General features: G+C 35.9%; 1 protein-coding gene across 1 annotated transcript in view; it reads left to right on the top strand.

Annotated features, from left to right (window-relative positions):
- Positions 1-15,165, top strand: part of LOC141437710 (tumor necrosis factor ligand superfamily member 13-like) — a 41,457-nt gene extending 26,292 nt beyond the window's left edge. Inside the window, exons 2-6 of the mRNA XM_074101182.1 lie at positions 641-737; positions 7,083-7,185; positions 9,123-9,204; positions 13,386-13,537; positions 14,076-15,165. Of these exons, the coding sequence (XP_073957283.1) occupies positions 641-737; positions 7,083-7,185; positions 9,123-9,204; positions 13,386-13,537; positions 14,076-14,363 (722 nt within the window). The 3' untranslated portion in view covers positions 14,364-15,165. The remainder of the gene's footprint in view (positions 1-640; positions 738-7,082; positions 7,186-9,122; positions 9,205-13,385; positions 13,538-14,075) is intronic.
- The last annotated feature ends 8,935 nt before the right edge of the window (positions 15,166-24,100 follow it).

The raw sequence follows: 24,100 nt of genomic DNA, 5'->3' as shown, positions 1-24,100 counted from the left end.
GCTGATATCAATTATTATTCGCTGCAATGATTTGTTGTTTTCCGCTTTGAGGTTATTTATTTATATGAACTTTCGTACCTTGTAGGTTGATCACTGGGACGTTACTATTTGGGTTGTAAATTTATATTTTTCCTTCTTCTATTTTGTATTTGTAGCCTGTTTGTAGTTTGTAGTTTCTCCCGATTTTGTTTTTTACGTTTTTGTGGTTAGGTTTAAGATCACATCATTTTTACATTTACACAAACACTATTCATGGTAGATAACACTCCTATATGCGTATTTTTAATTTAAAAACACACAAAGTGGCTATAGTAGTATATAATTTGGATTATAATATTTAATATAATATATATTTTTTTTTTTTTTTCTTTTTTTTATTTTTTTTTTTCACGGAGGCAATGTTTACATAGCATCTACTATTTTTTTCTCTCTGTTGTCATAAATAAATATCTTCATTGAAATTTTTTAGTCATTAACGTGCTATGTGAAAGATATTGTGATGTTGTTTAGATTATCATTATATAGGATTTTAAAAGTTGTAGCGACGACGCAATTTGCCACACACCACACATTAGTAAATAGTTGAGTTTAACTCTTACATTAAACTGTTATTGTTTATTAATTGTGTTTTTTTTTTCAGAAGCCCTGAACAATGAGCCGTTGGGCCGCGACAAACGCAGCGTGTTTTCTGACTCCACAGCTAATATTGACGCCGTCGTCACCAGGCCAGAAGACGGGTAAGACTAAAATACAACCGGGAGATAATGTTTCAAAAAGAGAAACAATTGATCAGGTTCTCTGTCTTCTACGGGAATGGGTCAGAATGACACGTCTTGTTGATGAATTAACTGAAAATAGTGAGTTGTTTGTATAAAGCACGTTAAAACAATCAGTAGAAATCAGTGGCTAAAGTTTTTTTGGAATTCACTGACTGTATCTGATGGCATCTAAGATAGTCTGATATGTCTCGTTAATTACAAATCTTGCTGGACAAATTTCGTGAAATATGGTGTGAAAATAACTGAATTTAGGTAAATCTGAGGAATAGCCAATAGATTCCTTTTAATTCAAACATTCCCACAAAATCGGGTTCACAGCTGTTTAGGTATAATAAAAACATGAAATCTTCCACGAGAATATACCTACTGAAATCATGAAATTTCAATACAATAGTCAAATCTAACCCTTTATGGTTCAGGTGAACAAAGCCCGTCCTTTGCACACCGAGTTTTTTAAAGGCTCCGATCGACGCGCGTGTGTATCGAAACAAACGCGATACGCATGCGATGCGAGGTATGGCTGCCTCATGGAAAGTAAAACGCGGTGTGCTCTGAAGGCTAGCGAAATATAAATATTGGAAATTGAGACAGAGGAAAATGTAAAAAAAAATATAGGTTGAATTTGCCGCCAACATAAAACGTGATTCTCATTCTGTGATCATTGTTATAATTTGCCATACTTAAATTTTAACATTCACCTGCATATGTGCTGTTCATGTAATTTTTACACTTCTCATGCTCTAAAAGTAGGTCAATATAGCCTTACGAGGCGGGAGTAAAGTGAGTACTTTAGTCCCTAGGCAGTAAAAGTAATTAATTATTTAATTTACTTCGAGTGACTTATATAAACTCAAACAGCCAGTACTTTGTGTGTGGACCATTTTCATGACGAAAATGTTACGTTCTTAGTCTACGTGGTCTTAGTTCTATGCTTTTTCGGCATAGAAGGTGGCGCCATTCTACTTATTCCAGTTTGTGTATGGACCATTTTGCCGATGCTGTTTTGTTATATCTGTGTCTGGTTGGAAAAAAATACTTACCGCGAAAACTTTGAAATTGTTGTAGAGCGTAAATCATAAACGATTAAAATAAATTGATTATTCTCACAATGTCGTCAAGTGATAGTGAAAATTATGATGTCGAGCAAAGAGCAAAAGACATACTTAATTGATAATCTTTTGCCGCCGAAATCTAGAAAGATTTATTTAAAAACCTATGAAAGTTTTATGGACTGGAGGTATTCCTCCAGAAAGGCATTAATTCTTTGACAGAAATGCCTATTTTTTTTGGCAATCGAAGTGTAAAATAGAGTTTTCACCTCGAGACGAGACTAAAAGTCAATATAAACCCTCAGATAAATAGACGCCCTCGCTAAAGCTCGGGTGGCTAACCACCTCGAGTATAATTATATTGCCTTATTTTAGTCCCTCAATAAAAAATATACATTTACGGACTCATGTTTCGACCTTGAAGAACGCCCTCTAATGTTAGTGATAAACCGATACGAGTACCAATAATGAGACAATTGTGTCGATTAAAATTGTTGCACATGATTCCGTTTCATTGGCAGCTCGTGTCTTTACTGCCAATAAACGATGCTACTTAGTATAAATTGCCACATTGTCACAAACTTAAGATCAGGTTATATTCGGTTGCATAAATATCCACAAGGAACATTGAACAAAAAATTTGCATTTAAATGAAATTAAAATTAGTTTATTGAGAATACTCTTTAAGCGGTCGTTTAACAGAAATAAACCGGCCAAGTGCGAAAGGGTCCGTGCAATTAGGTACCTATACGACATGAGTTACATGAGACATTAGCAAATACGGCAAAAAAATCGCGTTTGTTGTTTGGGAGCCCCCTTCAAATATTTATTTTATTATGTTTTTAGTATTTGTTGTTATAGCGGCAACGCTATCGCTGTTCATGAGATACAGCCTGGTGACAGTCAGACAGACAAACATGAGACAAACCATAACAGTATGTTATGATTTGAATCGTTAAATAATCATGAACACTAAAACGTATGTAGATAGTACATATTTATTCGAAAAAGATTTGTATATCCTGCTAATATTATAAATGTGAAAGTTTGTGAGTGAATGAGTGAGTATGTTTGTTACTTCTTCACGCTGAAACTGATAGATGAACATCTGAAATAACACATAGGCTACATTCTATCTCAATATTCCCACGGGATAGGGATAAAATCTCGAAATAATAACAGCTGGGCTTAGTCATGAAATTTGGTATGTAGGTAGGTAACTGGACGTCTGAAATAACACATAGGCTACTTTTTATCCCGATATTCCCACGGGATAGGGATAAAATCTTGAAATAACAACCGCTGGGTTTAGAGTCGTGAAATTTGGCATGGTTGTTATATATTATATAATCGTCAATGAAAACGCTCAAGTTTTATTATTCCCACGCGGGAAATGTTCACACGCATTGAATTTGTATATTTATTAAACGTCAATGCAGAATGTATTTTAATCCACGAGAATTTAATATCCGAATTTCAATTCAACTGCTGTATCTAATGATTTACCGTGAAAGCCGCGGGTAAACGCTAGTATTATAATAAATCTTCTTCTTTTTATATAAAAGTGAAATAAAACTTGGCTAATTTCAAAAATATACCTTGGCCTTAAATTACACAAGCTCGGTTGTGATATACATATATTTATCTGATGCATTTTATCGCTGCACTTTGAACTATGTTATAATAAAGATACTTACTTTAATTAGCAACTAGAAGCTACTCCTATGTTTAATAGTCACGACTTGGGTTTTCGTTACAAAGTCAGGCCAGGGAAAAAAAACCGATTTAGTTAAGAGGAAGCCAAAAAAGTTTCACTATTATCACTCAACTGACCGAAGGAGGGTCATGGTTTTCGAGCTTATATACTAAACGGTTGGACGGTTTTCAACTTATAAGGATCATTAGATTCGTTTAAACTGTCGGAATGATAAAGGGTAATGATAAGGGGATAAGGGTAGGGCTGTCTTGAAATTTGGCATCGGCGAAAAAAAATATGTAAGGGGATTATTTAAATATTTTTTTTTTAACATAACAATATGAGTATCAAATGAAAGTTTGTAATTAGCATATATTTCAAACTAGACGTTACCCGCGACTCCGTCCGCGCAGAATTCGTTTATCGCTATACCGCGGAAACTATGCAATTTTCCGGGATAAAAACTACCTACCATGTCCGTCTAAGGGATTCAAATTATGTATGTGTACCGAATTTCATCAAAATCGATTCAGTGGTTTAGACGTGTTGAAGTACCAAACAAACAAACAGACTTACAAACTTTCGCATTTATAATATTAGTGGTAGGTCCCAACTGTTGAAGTTACTTTACAGAGTTCTGGACTACTACACTTGAATTTCCTTTTTAGTTTTTATTTCAAGCTTTTTTATGTCTAATAACCATTGGAGTAATAGGTAGGTACGGTGTACGGTTCATACCTACAGCAGAAAAACTCCACACACAGTCCTGTGACAGCCAAAAGGTTGGAAGTGGAGCCTTTGTAATCATGGGCGGGCATAGGGCCCTGGGCTGGGTCTAAGAAAGATACCAAAAGATCGATCGATCTCTCTCTCTCTCTCTCTCTCTCTCTCTACCCATACCGTTCTGCGTCACGTCACAACACGACAGATAAATATGAATGGCGCTTAAATGTTGCTCCGTAAGTTTTAGTTCCGTTAGTTAAGTGTCACATATATCTATTTATTATTATATATCTTCGCCTCATACCATTGACAAAGCGCTATCGTACATCTCACGTCCCATATCTAGATCCAACACAAAAGAGTTTCATAGATTACGTCGTCACTTAGACATCGCATTAGCCCTAGATGACTACCAACAAAGAGGCACTTCGTTATGACCGCAAAGATCAAATTACATGAATACCCTGAATATCTTTACATATAAATAACTAAAGTTGACTGAAACAAGATAGTCGCTGCTCTAATATGATTCTTATAATGTTGGATTACGGTTCATTCTGTGGTAAGTTCGTAAGTTCATAAGTGTATAACGTGATTTACTTTGTCACTTTATTAGCTTTTAACGTACGTGACGTAGGTTTCATTTGTGCGAGATCAGGTCTTAAATATTTCGTAATTTCTGTGTTTTATTTATAGATTAGCTGTACATGCAAATTAAATATCTTTAGTCAACAAACGAAATTAGGGTAAAACCTAAAGATCTGAAACGACCAAAGTTTAAAAGATTTTATAAAATGAATCGTTTTTAATGTAAGTTTTTTGGTTGGTGGTTTGTTGAATTATTACCTACAAAATATATGTAGGTAACACATACGACAAAACACATACTTACGAGTATTTATACCAAAAGTCAGGTTGACTGAAGTAGAGTTCACATGAAGTTGGAGAACTCATCTCATCTTGCAAGATGTGACCCACACAAAACAATTATGATGTAGGTCCTTATATTAGTCAACAGATGAAGTTAAATATTCGAACGCTTATGTAATGTGTCTTTTCAATGTAAAAGAAAGAAAGAAAGAATGAAAGAAAATACATTTATTTAACGCCATAAAAAACAAACATAGGAACAAACATATAACAAATAAAGACATACATGACGCTAAACAGGTCCCCACTCAGCATAATGCCACAGCAAGCCACAGTAAGTATGTACACAAACACACATGAAAATAGGAAGATGTAAGTACGTACAATGACGAATTTATCCCTTAAAGGGATCTCTTTTAGTTAACCTTTGAGCAATTGGCAGGACATCAGAAAGAACAATAGATATGCAATTAAAATAATAATAAATAATAGCTTATAATATAATTAAATTGAGTTAATTCAAATTGAAGACAATCGGGACCAATGGGCCGACTTACCAGCGCTATTCAGGGCAACGCAGCCACCCTTTGGGCAACTCGCCAGTACGCCACGGCTCTAATTTTAGGGAATTCGTTTTGTTTTAGTGTGTTTTTAGTTCTAATCTAGATCAGTTGATTCTAGATCACTGTTTCCGGTAGACCTGCTGCTACATTTCAACTATATTCCTAAAACCCTCTTTTTTACACAGCAACGTGGAACCTCGTCTGGTCCCCCGTCCTTGGTCCCCTAAGTGGACCCCAGGACCATTTTGGGAAGCTCTTTGCTAGATGTTTTCGACGCATCGGCGAAATGGTCCATACACACACTGGAATAAATAGAATGACGTCACCTTCTATGCGGAAAAAGCATAGAACTAAGACCACGTAGACTAAGAACGTAACATTTTCGCCATGAAAATGGTCCACACACAATCTTATTTTATGCCAAACACTAAGCAAGTACTGGCTGATTGAATTTATCTAAGTCACTTGAAGTAAATTAAAAAAAGTAATTACTGTTACTCCCTAGGGACTAAAGTAATCACTTTACTTTTAGAGCATGAGAAGTGAAAAATATGTTTACTTCGTATGTGAGTCAAACTCATAATTAAATCATATATAGCACGTAATTTAATTTAATCTAATTCCTAAATTGAAAACCTCAAACTAAAGAAATGTGATGTGATACGACCTGATTATTTGCATCCATTGTCCTCAAACCACCGACCAACACTAATGTAAGATAATAAAAATACTAAAAGTAACACTTCCATCGCTCTACAGACTACATTATCTAAATGTTAGTTATGTCTATAATTAGATACGTAGGTACAGTCACCAGCATTAATATCTGCCACAGTGGAGCGTGCAAAAATATCTGACACGTCCTTCCGGCCCTAAAAATAGAGTCGTATCAGATATTCATGCATGCTTGTTGTGTCAGATATTGATGCTGGTGACTGTACCTACGTTGAATCACTAATCGTAAAAAAAAAACAAAGGAACAGATACATTATCGTCTGGAAAGATAAAATCTTTCGTTTAACCGCCTGGATCAAAAATAATATTCCTGGCAATGGTTAGGTTAGTAACTAGCGCAAAACATAACTGTCCTTCTTCGCAGTCGGGTAAAAAATGTGATAGGATTTTCTTTACTTTGTAAGCCTAGAAGAAGTCACAAAGAAATATTTACGTTTCTATGAAAACATTTATTTCACAAATTTCGGCATTAATAATTTGTCGGTGGCGATCTATTTGCTATAGGTAAATTTAATTAAACTTGCTCGCTATTTATGTCAACGAAACACTTTTTGTCATTATATGTAACATTTGCCTTTGTCAGACAAAGAGAAACATAATGAATTTGGAACTTTTGCTGAATAAGTTGATATTTTTGCACAGGTTACGTTTATTTTTTATTTTTTAGCCCCAGACGCAAAATAAAGAAGTTCTCTGGCAGTTCGGATTCGAGCACTAAGATCTTCAATCTTCAGCACACAGTGTCCAGAGCAGTGAGAAATAGCAACGATGTAAGCTAAACTATTTTATTATTGCGTTTTTACTATTTTGTTATCCTAATGAACAGCAATATTCGTACCTTCGCAAATAAATACCAAAAGCCCTAGGTACTGTGAAATAACGTACGATGTAGGTACAATCATAGTTCTTAAGTTATATTTTTACAGTTATTTCTGTTTGTTCTCCTTACTATTTATCAATTGACAGTTCCCGCGGGCGCGTGAGTAAATAATTCTTAGCCACTTGGCAGTCCGACGATACCATGGTATCCAAAAATAATGCTTAAAACCGTCCGTGGATACTTTAGTGTCGTAAAGTTTAATCTTTATTTTGTGAATAAATCATAAATTACATGCTATTATTTTATAAATAGTATTTCAATGAGTAAACATTAATTTACGTCTCAGTATTTCTTCCTTATTCAAAACCTTGTAGTTAAAAAATTGTGAACACACAGCGCGTTTCGTTCGTCCATAAAAAACCCGGACGGTTTGAGGCATAAGTATTGGTCGCGCGCACCGGACTGTCCAGTGGTTAGCAAAGGAAGTCGCGGGTAAGCAGCTATCAGTTACCTAAAATCATAAAGTAAGTTTATCTAGTATATCATTATTATGAGATATTATAATATAACACATTAATATGAGATCAGCTAAGTGAAGCTTGACTTAAGTTGCAAACAGAACATACAGATTTTTTCAATTGTTCAATTAACGATGGCAATGGTGCAACTCGAAAGATATTTCTCACGACATCTTTAAATGAGGCTTTAATCAAGAATTCTGCAAGCAACAGGTAACATAAATAAACAAACTTTGTAGTGCAGGTGCACAGTTGTTTAGAAAAGTTTGTATTGACTTTATTCTTAAGTTATAATTTTGAACAGAGTTTCAATGGAAACTTCTTAAAATGACAATAAATAAATGTAAAATGTGAAGAAATTAAATATTTTCTCTTTTTCTTCGTCATTACTCTCGTTATTAAGTATTTTGAAGAAAGACAAAATTGAACAGCTAAACATCGTGTAGTGTATTTATTTGTATTTACTGAAGCAAACAAAGTCGTAACAGAGCCGTCAAGTCCTATTTTGGACACAATGATCGAGATCAACTCTACAAACTTAATATTTATTTTCTACGACAATGTTAAATATTTGTTTAGTTTTTAAGCCTCTATTGTATACCCTTACAGGGCGTCATGTCCTGACTTATACATATTTTATAACATCGTGATTATTTATTATGTAAGTACCTACCCACATGACTTTACAATGATAATAAATAAATAAATAAGTATATGTACACAAGTTTACCACTGTATTTACGTGTAACATTCACATTTTTATTGCAAATTCACATCTCAAACGATAAAACAACTTAAAAGAACATTCATCTTATGAACTACTAGCTTTTGCCCGCGGCTCCGCCCGCGTGGTATTCAGTTATCGCGCGCTGGCCCCTCGGGAACTGTGCATTTTCCGGTAAAAAAGTAGCCTATGTCACTCTCGCTCGGGCCCATAAAAATCTCTATGCCAAAAATCACGTCGATCCGTCGCTCCGATACGGCGTGAAAGACGGACAAACACACAAACATACAAACACACTTTCGCATTTATAATATTAGTATGGATTGCTAAATACAAATAACAGAGGGCCTACTCCGAAGTTCGAAAATCGAAGTTCGTATCGTACCGTCCCTATCGCTCTCATATTAATAAATAGTATAAGTGTCAGAGAGATGGAACTACACGAACTTCAATTTTCGTATTTCGTAGTAGGTAGCCCTGCAGCACATACAATACAATATGTAGGTACATACAAAATACAAGGTACTTACTTAAGTTTAATAAACGTATATAGGCTGGGCTGAGCGTACATTTCAAGAATATCGTTAATTCTCCTGCTAACATGTTGAAGGATGTTGTTACAAATAATGTTGGTTCTTCGTACAGGAGGGGCGGCGGCCATTCGTAGCGGCACATTTCCATGGCAACACCTCTCACCTCAATCCCGAAATACACGAGCATTACAAAGGTAAATATTCAACAGAATTTTCCATGCTTATTGCTTCATGTTACTGTATATAAATTGTTACCAAGCGTACCTTACCTACTATGTCCATCCCAGCCTATATACGTCCCACTGCTGGGCACAGGCCTCCTCTCAGAACAAGAGGGCTTGGGACATAGTTCCCATGCGGGTCCAGTGCGGATTGGGAACTTCACACGCACCATTGAATTGGTTCGCAGGGTTGTGCAGGTTTCCTCACGATGTTTTCCTTCACCGCAAAGCTCGTGGTAAATTTCAAATGTGACATACACACATGAATTTGGAAAAACTCAGAGGTGCGAGCCGGGGTTTGAACCCACGACCCTCTGCTTGAGAGGCGATAGGTCAAACCACTAGGCCACCACGGCTACCCCTACCTACCTACCTACCCTACTATGGGGAACCTACTATGTAGGGTAGACCGGGGACAACTGAAACGATTTTACCTTAACCGCCTGTAACTTTTTTATTTTCATGGTTAGAAAGATGTAGACCTAAATTATTTCAAGTTTAGTTATCTGGTCCCTAAATAAGATGAACTTGAAAGGTCTAGCATCCATAGTTATTTGTCCATAACGTAATAAAGATAATGGGGCAGAGTGGTTCAATTGACCACACATGGCTGACAATTGAAACACTATGTGGGGTCAATTGAAACACCCTAATATTTTCGGCACAATTAAAGTAATTTTATCTGTTATAATCTTTTTCATCGCTACCATAGTATACAATGAGCTCATCAAAATTCCACATGCATAACATAAATATTTTACAATTTATGACCTTCTGAACATCTCGATTTAAAAAACGCGCATAAAAAAAATGTATAGGACTTTTAGCTGTCTTTGTTGCTGTTACCTTATAAATTTAACTTAATCGAAGTAGTTATGATTCAAGAGTAAACAAAACAATACAGAATTAAAGTGGAAAAAGCATATTCATTTTTCATACAAAAGTGCTTGTTTCAATTATAACAATGTTTCAATCATAACCACTCCGATATTTTATTTATAAAAATATTTAAGTTCATATGCCAAGATGAAATAAAAATATTCTTAAACTTTTTCTGATATAAATATATGAATTCCATAAAAATTTAATGAAAATTAAAAATTAGGTCTGTTAGAAATGTTCTTAATATATAAGTAAATGTGTCTACTCCAATAATTATTCGTGATACTTATATATTCTTTATAAACGAAAAATTGTTAATGAACGGTTTCTAAAGAAAATAAAAGTCTATCACGAATAATTATTGCATCAGACACAATATATATTAAGAACAGTTCAATCAGAATACATTTTTAATTTTAATTCAATTTTTACAGCATAATCGAGAAAAACTAACAAAATGCACCGTTGCCAGCTCAGCAGGTATAAACGCTCTTACAATAACCAACCTTATCTGTTAACAATTGTAGGTACCTACTTATAGTCAGTCTCGTGAAAATACTGAAGTATGTGTAGTTTATACCTAACGCCTTTATGCGAATTTGAAAAAGGAATATTTTTAATTGCACATCAAATAAATAATTGCCTATCAATTTATTCTCATCATTTATATACCTTTGTACATCAATTAAATTATTTCAATACAAATATACTAAATGTTTAGCAAAACTAGTACTGCAGATAATTCGAAAATATACATCAACACAAACTATACAAAAATACTACAATCACATCAAAAATACTGACTGCACAGCAAAAATACTGACTCCACAGCAAATTAACTAGAGCGTGCGTAGATGATACTCATTCTCATAGCAAAATAACTTTTACTGTAAATTTGGCACCAGAAAATTAGGTACGACGACGAACGGAGCGATAAAGGATCGTCATTGGTGTATCTAGGGTTATTATTCAGGGGAGGCCTGGCCTAGATTTTTGTGTGAAGATATCAGTATTATATAATTTTGAATCGGTAGCCCAACAACCTGGGGTGGGTAATAGACCATACTGGAGTGGGCACGGCCCACCCGGCCCCCCTCTATACGCCTATGAGGAGCGTTAGGTACAATTGTGACCAGAACCTTATTTATTTGGCCTCTAATAGTGCTGGTTATGAAAAAGGATACCTATACATGCTGAAAATAAATTGATAGGTAATTATATATTTGATGTGCAAAAATAGAAGCTATATAAAAAAAAGAGTTACAAGGTTTTGTATTTTTTTTATTAGGTTATATTTTGCTGTGTTATCCGTAATTTTGATTCGATTTTTTTTTTGAATAAAAAAAGTCTTTTATGTGCGTTTAAATACTATCCTTTGAAATATATATTAAAAAGTATTATTATTTAGCGGTTTTAATTTGACACTACTAAATAAAATATTTTTAACTAGGTAAAAATAGCAGCAATGTTTGTGAACAGCATGTATGTGCATCGAACACAGAACCTCCTTATATTTGAAGTGGGTTACTTTTGGGGACGATTAAAACGCGTGGATGATAAAAACGTTTCAATCGTCCACAAGCAAGTTGTTTCTACCGTCCCCACATCACATTTTTTAATTCAAGGTCAAATATTACTCATCAAAGACACTCTAAAGCTGATCCATAACAATCAAAACACGCGTTTATTCCTTACTATTACCCTCCAATAATTGAATCAGTCAAAATACAAGAGTAAACAAAGTTATAAGAAAACATAGTAGATCACAAATTCATGTTTTTGACTGCGAAAAATTTCGATGGCTCCTCGACAAGTCCACGCCGCTCGGTCGCTCGAGCGCTATTGGTCGAGGATTCAGCCGTGGCCGACCGCGTGTTCTGAGTGTTGCGTCATACCCGTAGGTATCATAGTTTTCGAGAAATTTGACTTGTTTCAATTATAACGTGTTTCTATTGTCCCCGGTCTACCCTACTTTACCTATAAATAAATTTCATGAATATACGTCTGGAGGTACAATTGAAGTAAAAACTACCCTAAAAATACGTTCGAAAAACATAACCCTCGTTCGGGCAGTAGGGTAATAACGTCCCTACGGAAGAGTGCCTGTGGGTTATGACGCTGGCTGCATTTCCGCGCTGGATTGTGATCCCAATACGTTGGGCAAGAAATGCCCCAGCAGGTAATTTCAGATATATTTTTTTTCACTTCTCATGCTCTTAAAATGTTACTTTAGTTTCTCCATATCGGAACTAAAGCTCCTTTTTATTCTCTAGGGATTAAAGTACTTTTTTTTTAATTTACGTTGCAAACCCCTAAACAGCCAATACGGTGTTTCTGAATGGAGGATTTTTAGGCGTGGAAATAACCTCAAAATGACAACTGTACAAAAACATAAAAAACACGATTTCATTTCGTGAAACACAATTAATGATTACGAATTTTCAATTTTGAAACTGTTGGCAAAATATGCAAGCTTTTAAAGCGTCACTTCATAAACAATAAAAGAAAAGAAAAAACCGCGCAACATTTTTTTTTGCTATTAGAATTTTTAACACATGGCGCCTGACCATTAGCCACCCGAGCAGAGCGAGACATCTCGTGTCATTATGGCTTGTTTTAGTCCCTTGTTGAACAATCTACTATAATCGTCCAAAAACTTTGTTAGGGATCGCTTCACTCCATGAAATTTGAACAGGTGAATAAGTCAATCCTTCTTTTTATAGTTCTAACACTTTGTTGCTAGTCTATGATCGAAAGAATGAAACTGAACTTATTCGGTTTAACAGACGTATTAGCGAGTGCTTGGAACGACAGAAGTATATAATAATGTACGTGTCAAAGTACGTTTACGTAGTAAAATTATGACGTATTTTCGAGCTCCCGCCAATATGTCTCTTTATAGGTAATAATTCAAGAGAACCCTGGTAATCTAGTTATTTGACCTGTGGTCACTCGAGCAGCAGAGCTACTACGAAACTCGAAACCCTAAGTTCGTATCGCACCGTCCCTCTCGCTCTCGTATTAAATAGTATAAGTGTCAGAGGGACCGCACGACACAAACCTCGAGTTTCGAGTTTCGTAGTAGCCCTGCAGCTCAAACGTGATATACAAATAAAATGAAAATTCACATAAATTTAAATATTTAAACTCACTGGTGTAAGGCCCAATTTCTATTCCACGGTCCTCTGCTTAAAAGGCCATAATAGGTCAAAACACTAGGCCACTGCCACCACGTCTTCTCATATCTCATACCCACGTGTTCTGTTCAACAGGTAACGGATTAGTCCGCGTGTCCCATGATGCAGCCCATAATGTATGGTACCCCGCGCCGTGGACCATGGCCTCGCCCCACCCGCGTCCCACGCTCACGCGCAACGGCCACGTACACGTGCACCACACAGGCGTCTACCTCGTCTATGTACAGGTGAGTGTGTATCAGGAAACAGGCAGCGAGTCCCAAATGTGGGACACCGCGTCGTGGACCATGGCCTCACCCGCCCCACCCGCGTCCCACGCTCACGCGCAACGGCTATATACTGCGGCCCCAATTTTTTTACATATGTAGCTTTAGGAAAAGGAAATTAATATCAAGCATGCTTTTATTTAAGCAGATGTTTGACAGAATTAACTGTTTTGATTGTAATAGATTCACAATAAAATTTCTTAATTCAAAAACTCGGGTACTATATTCAGGCACTCGGGTTTAACATCAGCCGAAACTGTTTCGTTCGTTTTTTTTTATTCGAATGTTTAATCAAAAATTCGGAGCTAAAAAGTTCAGTCTAATCTTTTGATCTGAATATCTTTAATATACATTTAGAAGTACTAGGTGACAGGCCCCGTTGGAATTCTCAGAACTGAGAATACTTAACAACCGTAATTCGCAACAGTTTCTCCCACCTAACATCCTGCGGGAATGGTCGCATTGCAAAATAAACTAACAAAACGTATTATCTCTTCAGATCTACTACTTGGACACCCACGACATAATAGCGTGGGTTCTTCATCGTACAAATGCAGACATCGAGGGAAGAGACACTTTGCTTCAGTGCGCCCAGTCTTCGCACTCGAGTGAGCCCCTTGAAAAACCGAATTCTTGCTTCTCAGCTGCCGCTCTCTTCCTAAAAGCAGGCGACAGACTGGCAGTCAGGAATACAGGCGGCGACAGACACTCTCTAATGGAACCTGAAAAAAGTTTCATCGGTCTCATTAAACTGGCAGACGCAGAAGACCCTGATGCGGAATTGTAGACCGTTCGAATTTAGAATATTTTTTTTTTAATAAATAGTGTGATTTTTGATTTCCGTTATCTTTAACGGAACATTAAACGGTTATGTGCCAAGTTAATGTCACTCATCGAGTTTGACAACGTAACGAACGAAAAAAAAAATGTTTTTCGATTTGGCTGAAAACTATGTACTTTTTGTCAGTGAACGGAATTATCTGTCAAACTTAACGGAAATAAAGAAAAACACGGCGTAGAGCGGTGTTAGTTTTGTCGATGTTTAGGGCAAGTAATAAAAAAGTTTAATACGGTTTTATTTATCTAGTAGGTATAATAACTGTAATCCGATTTTGTAAGTTCACCGTATGGTAACTTATCTCACAGATCCAACGTGGATGCTTTACGATATATAGTGATAGTAATTATTGTGTAGTCAAAAAGTGCCATTGTGTTTGTAAATGTAGTATACCTAATTAATAGTACAGTGCATTGTACAAAAATAGTAACATAGATCTTTTTTTTCCAGTGTAATTGATATTCAAAAGCTTTATATAAAAGTACATTCGTTTTTCGCGTGCAAGATACAAAAAGTGTTTCAAAGTGATTTGAATTTTCGTTTTTCATTCTTTTCTACAATAATCGTAATGTCATTGATATTTTAAGTACTAATCAAACACACTTATTTGTAAAATAATTTATTGTAATTATAAAATGTACAAAGTGGTAACGTAAACATTTTAAAGTTTCGAACCACTTGATAGTTTAGGAGATAATGCATTGTCGTTATTGATGTTTTATAAATGGAAATAATAAAAATATGATTAGAAGATGGTTTTTTAATTTGCAATGTTACAGAGCGCAAGTAGATGTAGAGGTATAAATAAAAAACCTTTTATTACATACAGTCTAAGTATGAGGCAATAAATACGTTGTCAATACGTTGACCGTGGAAAGAGCCAGCCCTATGGTCACCTGTGGAAGGGTAAAATGTTTCGTTTGTTTGTTTTTTTGTACAAAAAGGAAAACAGAAAAAGTTTACAAAAAGTGCTAACTACAAAGGCGGACTTATCGCTGAAGGGATCTCTGCCAGACATCCTTTGAGTGGTAGAAAAGAGCAATTAAATAAGTATCGACAAATAGAGCAAAAAAAAGTTCTTTTTTACTTATTTGTTTTTTTTTGTGGTTTAATATAATATAATTTAAAAATAATTATAATTATTTTTTCTAAATATAAGTACTACTTTATTCCGCAATTTGCGGACTCTCTCCATAAGCTTAAAGATTTTCATAGCCGTTTGTTTATTTTTAACCGACTTCAAAAAAGGAGGAGGATCTATGTTAGACTGTATGTATTTAGTTTTCCCTGCTTCCCGCCGCAGATGGCCGCGGTAGAGCGCGGCTGCCAGAGTCATTATAAGTAAGTATACCGGTTGAGTTCAGTCGAACGACTCCTTCTTACTTATGCCGCTCGATAGGAACGCTGCCGAGTTCAACCGCTTGGCACCTTACCGTGATTGGCAGATTACTTATACTTGTAAATCCCTTAAACTAGAGTTGCCGAAAAATCGATAGTTTGCAATCGATAGTTTCAATCGGAAAAAGGCCATACTATCGATAGGCCTATCGATAGTATCAATATCTCTTCGCGCAATACTATCGATAGTATCGTTATTATGGCTGGCTAATAATGCAAAACTATCGATACTATCGATAGTATTGAACAGATAATTACGAAAGCTATCGATAGTTTTGGACAATCGATAGTGACCTATATTTTAATACCTACTATCAGTTATTATAAGCAAGATTACATCACGGGAAAATTCACACCAATTGACCTAGTCCCAAAGTAAGCTTAGCAAAGCTTGTGTTATGGGTAACTAAGCAACGGATAAATATAATTATATAGATAGATACATACTTAAATACATAGTAAACACCCAAGACCCGAGAACGAACATTCGTATTTTTCATACAAATATCTGCCCCGACACGGGAATCGAACCCGGGACCTCAAGCTTCGTAGTCAGGTTCTCTAACCACTAAGCCATCTGGTCGTCTAAAAGATTGCAAGATGTAAAGGTGAGTGGCAGAATAGTATTTTGTATTCAGTTATCCAATGTTTTTTTTAACGAATTTGCGATACACGATCTACCAAAACTAACCAACTTACTTACTCTTAGTACTTAGAAGATTCATTGCTGCAACTCCTGTTCTGCCCACCTCCCCGTGTAGATGCAACCGATACTATTGAAATAACGGTAACAAACGATTGTTCAAAACTATCGATAGTATCGATACTATCAATACTTTCGATAGTTTCCGTTATTTACTGTTCAATACCATCGATAGTAGCGATAGTTTTGCATTATTAGACATCAATATTATCGATACTATCGCTTTTGCTCAAACTATCGATAGTGTATCGAAACACTATTGATAGCGGACTATCGATCGGCATCGGCAATACTAGGTACCTTAAACCCAATAGTGTAAATTTGGCTTTACTGGGCAACGAGCAGCTTGGGTGCTGACTACATGGTGAGTTAAAGGAGCGTGCCTAATTAACTCGGGACGAAATCTAGTTCACAGAATCGGAGTTTTAATCAACTTTCGGAAAGTTTGACTGAAACTAGGGCGAGGTGCCATAAACTTGTAATTAAAATGTCATCGGGAATCCTACTAATATAAATGCGAAAGTTAGTGAGTATGTGTGTGTATATTTGTTACGCATTTGCGCCAAAACGGCTGGACGGATTTGATTAAAGTTGGTATTGTAGACAGCAGGACGTCAGGAACTACTTTTTATACCGTTATTACCACGAGATCGGGGTAAAATCTCGTTTACAGTCATGAAATTTGGAACTGGTCTTTTTAATGCAACATCGATGAAAATCACGATGTAATTCAGTAATGCCGTATCTAATGGATTAAGCGTGCGACGCCGCAGTTAAACTCTAGTCAAATCAAATGAAATATTTTTTTGCTAAAACATACACAAAGTTGGTACAGAGAAATTTCTACAGAGATTATTCTTATTAACTTTTTATTTTTAACCTAAAATTAACTTTCTCATAATGAAACAGTATATATTTCGTTGAAATAAAATTACCCAAGGGATCAATTTTGGATTCTCGCCTTCCGTGAAGTCGCCAAGCGGTCACACTCACCTCAACGGAAGACCAGCGTCGGCCTACACGGCCAACACTATGCTGAGCTGGGACCGCTTCACGATTTCGCAAAACCTTGCTTTTATTTTTATCTTTATTTTCTTTAAACTTGTATTTTTTTGTGAATTGCGAATAAATAATTCTTATTCTAACAATACAAGACAATGACTCTTTATTGTACCACCAGAAATAGTAAGCGATACAGAAAATAGGTACACAGAGAGAAAATTACAAGGTAAGCAATAGGCGGCCTTATCGCTTAAGAGAGATCTCTTCCAGGCAACCCTGCTTAATGCTGCAAAGGCTTAATTCAGGTACTTAGGTAATAATTAATAGTAATTGTTGAATCCTGTATCATTATAAAATACATTTTTATTATCGCAAAACAATAATTTGCAACCGATGACTTGTTCGTACTTTCAATAAACTTTGCTTAGGGTATTTATTCATTTATTAAGGATCACAAACAGATAATACATCATAAAAAAGCTTAAATATCCAGTAGATGACATTCCATGGAGATGCTTGCTTATCTAGTTACAGTGTTAAAAATTATCACGTCTGATACAAATTTCTTCAATGTTCGCAATAATTGCCTAAAGAGGCCTATAAAGGCTCACTTGAATTGATTAAACCGAGGGTTAATATCGTCTATTGTGATGTATGAATTGCCGATCATTGCTCTACCATAAAGCTATTTGTTGGCCCGTCGTGGAAATAATGGTCTTCCACTTCAAGTTCTTTGATACGATTTTAAATGGTTTTAAAACTCATATAAATATGAGTGAGTCACACGGTAGTTTCAGGTTTTAAAACTGTTAATGCCTGAGGACAGATCTCACGAAATATTGGTCTCGCTATGCAAAGACCTGTGGCCGTATTGTCTAACGCTCTGCATTCAGCATCTCTTTCTACCTTCATTCTATACCATTCGATAGAAAGAAATGGGAACAACGGTCTTGATTCCAAGTGCGTTTGACAATAAGGCCTCTGGAAATAAGCAGGGATACTACGAAACTCGAAACTCGAGGTTCGTATCGTACCGTCCCTCTCGCTCTCGTATTAAATAGTATAAGTGTCAGAGTGACCGCACTACACGAACTTCGAGTTTCGAGTTTCGTAGTAGCCCTGAAGGTATCATTGATAAACAAGCTGCTGACGCTGGGCTGATGTTGAATATTTAAGTATGACGAATAGTACCTGTAACAGGAGGAATAAACTCTTACTACTACTAGAAATAAACGCGAAAGTAACGTCTGTGTGTTCGTCGGTCTCAGTCTCAGTTATCTCTTCACGCCCAAATCGCTGACCGACTTCGACTTCGATGAATGGTATACAGATAGTTTGAGATCCTGGAATGGACATAGCGATAAAAAATCCTCATTAATTAAGTAAAGAAGATATTTAAGCACTATAAAAAAATGTTGGTAAAGCAAAAAGCACTTTTCGGCGAGAAACGCGCTGTACGGCTGCATTTCCACCAAAGATGTGCGAGGAATGTGTTTTTCATGAACCAATAGAAACGCTTCATTTACCTATCTTCGCACAACACATCTCTAGTTGAATCAGCTGAGCGGAGTGCGGCGAGGTAAATTAAACATTTCTATTGGTTCATGAAAAACACATTCCTCGCAATGCATCCTCTCCTCGCACATCTCTGGTGGTAACGGAGAACGTAAATTATGCAAGGAAAGCCTATATTTTACAAAGTTTTAACGAACACCACAGGTAATCGGGTACATACTCTACATACTCGTATCTTATGGTACGCACGTGGGAGCTCTCCGGAACGAAACAAAACGGTAACGCGCTTCTTTAAGTTTAATTTATTATACGACTCAAGCTACCTTTACAATCAGTATGTCGCCATTTTTAACCCCCGATTAAAAAAGTGGGGTGTTTTAAATTTGACGGCAATATCTGTCGTCTGTTTGTGGATGTCGAACGGACCGATTTCGATGCAGCTTTTTTAAGTGCATTTTTTTTCCTTACGGTGATTCTTAGCTAAGTTTTATCAAAGTCGGTATACCCGTGTTTCCGATATTGAGCTTTAAACTGACTATGTCGGAGGTTTTTAAATTTTTCTAAGTTGGTTCGGTTATTTTTCATAAAACAAGGAACTAGGTACAATATCTCTAATAATTTTAACAAAGTCTCCAAACCTACAGGATGTAACAACACACAACAACTCTGGTACTAGTTCTCAAACAATTTCGAGGGATCTGTAACCTCTCTCTATGCCTCTCTGTCTAGTCGTTTCCTCATAACTCTCAGTCAAACCTTTTTTTTTAATCTATTTAATTAAAAGGGCTTTTGTCACATATTGACAATGTCAGCCCCGTACAGTGGAGTACACAGAGTATATTCTACATAAAGCTATCTACAACGAAATATGAAAATGTGTGTATCTGGTACAGACCTACTGGTCTTTCTTATTATTACATCGTATGTGAATATATTCCGATCAGCAGTCTAACCTGTGCCGATAACGGGCAAGCCAGCAGGCTATTGCAGCTACCCACATTCAGTCAAACATACAAACAGGTTAAACATACAAATCTCAAACTCGATATGATAATAATAGAGGTAAATATACTGCATACTCGTACCAACAAATAATAAAAATTTAATTTAACATTAAAAATTTATTGTTGTAAATTCACGCTGTCTATTTATTACAGTTCTCAAGATATACTTAGCTCTGAGACAAACAGACAGACGGGCAGCAAAGAGAAGTGGTAATAGTGTTGGGACATTATTCGAGCATTTCAACCGCTTCAATTCTCGTCGTCACTTTTTGTTATGAATGAAAGGGCTGTAGAATTTGATGACATTTTCGATTCTTTTTAAACGTCCTGTGCTTCTACCAGATAACCTGGAAACTAATTTTATGATTCAAATTCGGGTTTTGTTCCACGTACCTTGATTTTAGAGAAGCTCGATATTTCAATATACTTATAGATCGATATGTCGTCTCGTGATCATAGCGCATGCAACTGTGCCGAAATATCGAGCTTCTTTAAAATCAAGGTATGCGGAACCAAACCCGAATTTAAATCATAAAAATAGTAATACCCGCGATAATCAACCTGGAAACTGTATCAAAACCTTCAACCATGTCAACAAAAATGTGGCCACGTAAATCAATTAAAATAAACGCTCAAATAATAACTCTGTACCGTCGGTCATTTTCGGGAATGAAACCCTAAAAACTTTGTGTTAAAACTTTGTGGTATTCCAGGCCGACTCGTACTTGTCCTGTTTCCCCTGGTTCTCTTTTAATGAGCACTTTGATCTCACGTTCAGATAAAATTCACTTCAAATAAAAGGGTAAGTATGACAAAAACACGCCACAGAGAAAAGTAATTAATCAAATTCTTCGCCGATAAAAATCGAAAGGTTTTACAGTAAAACTCGTTAAAAGCTTTTCTGGCGTAAATAAAGAATTCCCTTTCAAAACGCGAAATTCATAGACGATAAAATCGAGCCCATTTCCTTTCTGCAGATTTCACGGTGGCAACCGGAATTATTTTGGAATAAATTTGCCATCCGCTAATGCTTTACATTCGGTCTGATTTCGTCAGAAACATTTATTAGTCTCGGAAGAAAGAGGGGAATTGTAATTTAAACCTAGCGCATTCTTTTGTTTAAATATTTTTTCTTTCATATTTAACCCCGATGTAGAAAGAGAAAAGAAAGAATTAATAAATTTACTTGCCAAAATTCGGCACAGCAAAAAAATATAAATAATAAAATTACAATTAAAAATAAGACAGCAATAAGATAAAAGGGGTGTTATAAGCTTGAAGCCAATGTCAGTCTATATGTGGCATGTTAGCTCTCAAACAGACAATAGACCGATTTCGTTGCAGTTTTTTTTTTACGTGAAAGCAGGTTTCCTTGCGGTACTTTTTAGCTATTTTTGATATAAATCGGTTCAACCGTTTTTGAGATATTGAACTTTAAAACAACAATGTCGGAGGGTTGTGATTGTATGTGAACTTTTCCAAGTTAGTTAGGTTAGGTTATTAACGCTAGAATTCTAAGGTGATAAAACAAAATTATTTTGGAATTAACAAAAATCACGTTAGTAGGTATTTGTTAATCGTGGTTGCAAATAAATAAAATCTTATGTGGGAGTTTGCCGTCATTTTATTTTGTCAAATTAAACTCTGCTTGGGTACCTACAACCCAATGACATCTGAGACCCCGATTTAATTAAAATGTCTTATTTGCCGAGATACGGTACTCTTAGTACCGAAATGTGATTAACTCCTTTCAAGTTTGTGGGGTAAATACCTATATTTTAATTTGCACCAGTATTTGGAACCAAATACAGGTCATATAGGTATAATAAAAAAGACATTCTTGACGCAGGACTAAGGGTTTGTTTTATAAATTAACTTCATTTGTAATCATTACTTTTAATGATTCATGCCGTTCGTTCGTGTACCTACTCAGAATATTATTTTTGTTTCTATAATCCAGCGAGGCTCTGCTACTTGGTTATTCCGTCCCCGAAACACTAATGTCGAGAGAATTGAAATGAAACGCCGCCCAAATAACTGCTGTAATGAGTCATACATAACGGCTCTTGGTCAATACCGACTGTGGAGAAAAGCGGGGACTTTCCGAACGATCGCGTCGCGACGTCGACGTTCTATGTCATCTATCTTTTATTATTATCTATAAAAGATTAAGTCATGTTTGACCGGTTTTTATAATTTTTTCATAAGCCGCAATATTTTTATCATATCTTTTAACATAAAACTATCCTAAACTTAAAATATCTATTTACCTACAAAACAAAACAAAAACTAAAACTATAAAACATTTTTTTTTTAAACAGCCTCTTGCCTTGCCTAAGTTGCCTGTGTTTCCGAAGATACTGGCAGCGTTCACTCTTTGAATAACTAAATTAATTATTTCCCAAGGAAGCTGCCAGCTCTTCGGGCCTCAGTGATGTCTACTTACCTCTATATAATATACTCTTATTTCTATACAAAGCTTGAGGTGAGATAGGGGACAATCACGACTCAGTTTTATGTAAAAAAACAACTCAGGGACCAATGGCCTCAACACTGAACGAGACAAAGTCGTATTTGGTGCCTAGTTAAAAGATTAACGTGACTGACAAACAACGGACAGCCTAAACCGACATTTCTGGAGAATCATAGCGGTACTTAGAGTACCTAAGGATTTTCCCACCACACCGTCGCCGCCAGTGCCGTCAAATCACGTTTTAGTATTCTTTGTCTATAGAGCAGCCATGCAACTCACAGGCGTATCGCGATTGTATCGATACAGCGACGGCGCGTTTAAAAAACGAGGTGTGCAAAGGCCTCTATTATCTGATAAAATAATATCCGTGTCTCTATCTCTCACTTTGTTTTACCTTTGCTGGACAGAGAAAAATGTTCTTTGTTCTTAATTTTTATACAAGCAAGAGAGTAAGTAACCAGAAGTACGACGTCAATGTGTCGACGTGGTGTCGACAAACGATTATAATGGCGGTTGGCGCCAAATTGTGGATAGCAATGAATGTGAAATATGGAACATCATATATATATATATATATATATATATATATATATATATATATATATATATATATATAAGTAAGTAGATAGATACATAATCATATTGAACAACAATAGATAGAAATCGCGTATGATTTAGTAAAGAGACAGTCCACGGACGGGGCTCATATTTTTTATATCATATCCAAACTTAAAACTTAAACCTAGGTAAATATGTATGTACGTATACATAATTAAGAATAGCGCACAGGTTAGCTGACTTATAGTAGCAGGATGTATGTTTTAGTTATTTTTGTATTGTATGACTTCGTATTATAAGAACACATCAATCATTGTGGATGAGGGTCGGCTGTAAAAGCTCACACAATATTTTATAGGTATACGTAATATCTTTTTCGGAGGATCGTACCTACCTATCTTAGCCTAAAACAATACACCTACATCTGAGAACAAAAGGGTTTGCCATAGCCATAATGTAATAGAATATTTTTGGAACAATTCAGGACTTCGTTTGTTTTTGTTATCACCAAAGTAAAAATGTAGGTAACTCACAAAGTACCAGCAAAATAATAATTATTTCTAGGAAGGATTAACTTTTTTTGGAAGATTTTTGATACCTGAGAATTCCTAATGAGTACTAAAGATTATTAGATATGTGAAATCTACATTAGCCAGGGTCTTTGGGTTCATGCCGCGTAGGGAGTTTTTATAGTTTTTTTCTTGTATTGGTTTTGGTTTTAGTTAATTCTATGTTTAGTAATAGTTTTAATTTGGTTCTTATTTAACGTCTGTATCTTTTATTTTTTGCTCTAGTATATACGAGTATTTCTAATATGTGGTATGGTAACCATTTCGTAGCGAACATCGCAAGGGCGGTGCGTACTACGAAACTGCTACGGAGAAGGCGCTACGCCGTAGACATTGCGGTCCTCGCACTACGACGAAGTGCAAAATTCGAACTTCGTATCTTGCCGTCCCGCTGGCGCTATAAATATTATTATAAAATATTATTATTTATTCCGAGAGCCGTGGTTGCCTAGTGGTTTGATTTG

The sequence above is a fragment of the Choristoneura fumiferana genome, chromosome 18 (genome assembly GCF_025370935.1).
Source record: "Choristoneura fumiferana chromosome 18, NRCan_CFum_1, whole genome shotgun sequence".
NCBI lineage: Eukaryota > Metazoa > Arthropoda > Insecta > Lepidoptera > Tortricidae > Choristoneura > Choristoneura fumiferana.
This window is presented reverse-complemented; position numbering and strand designations above follow the sequence as displayed.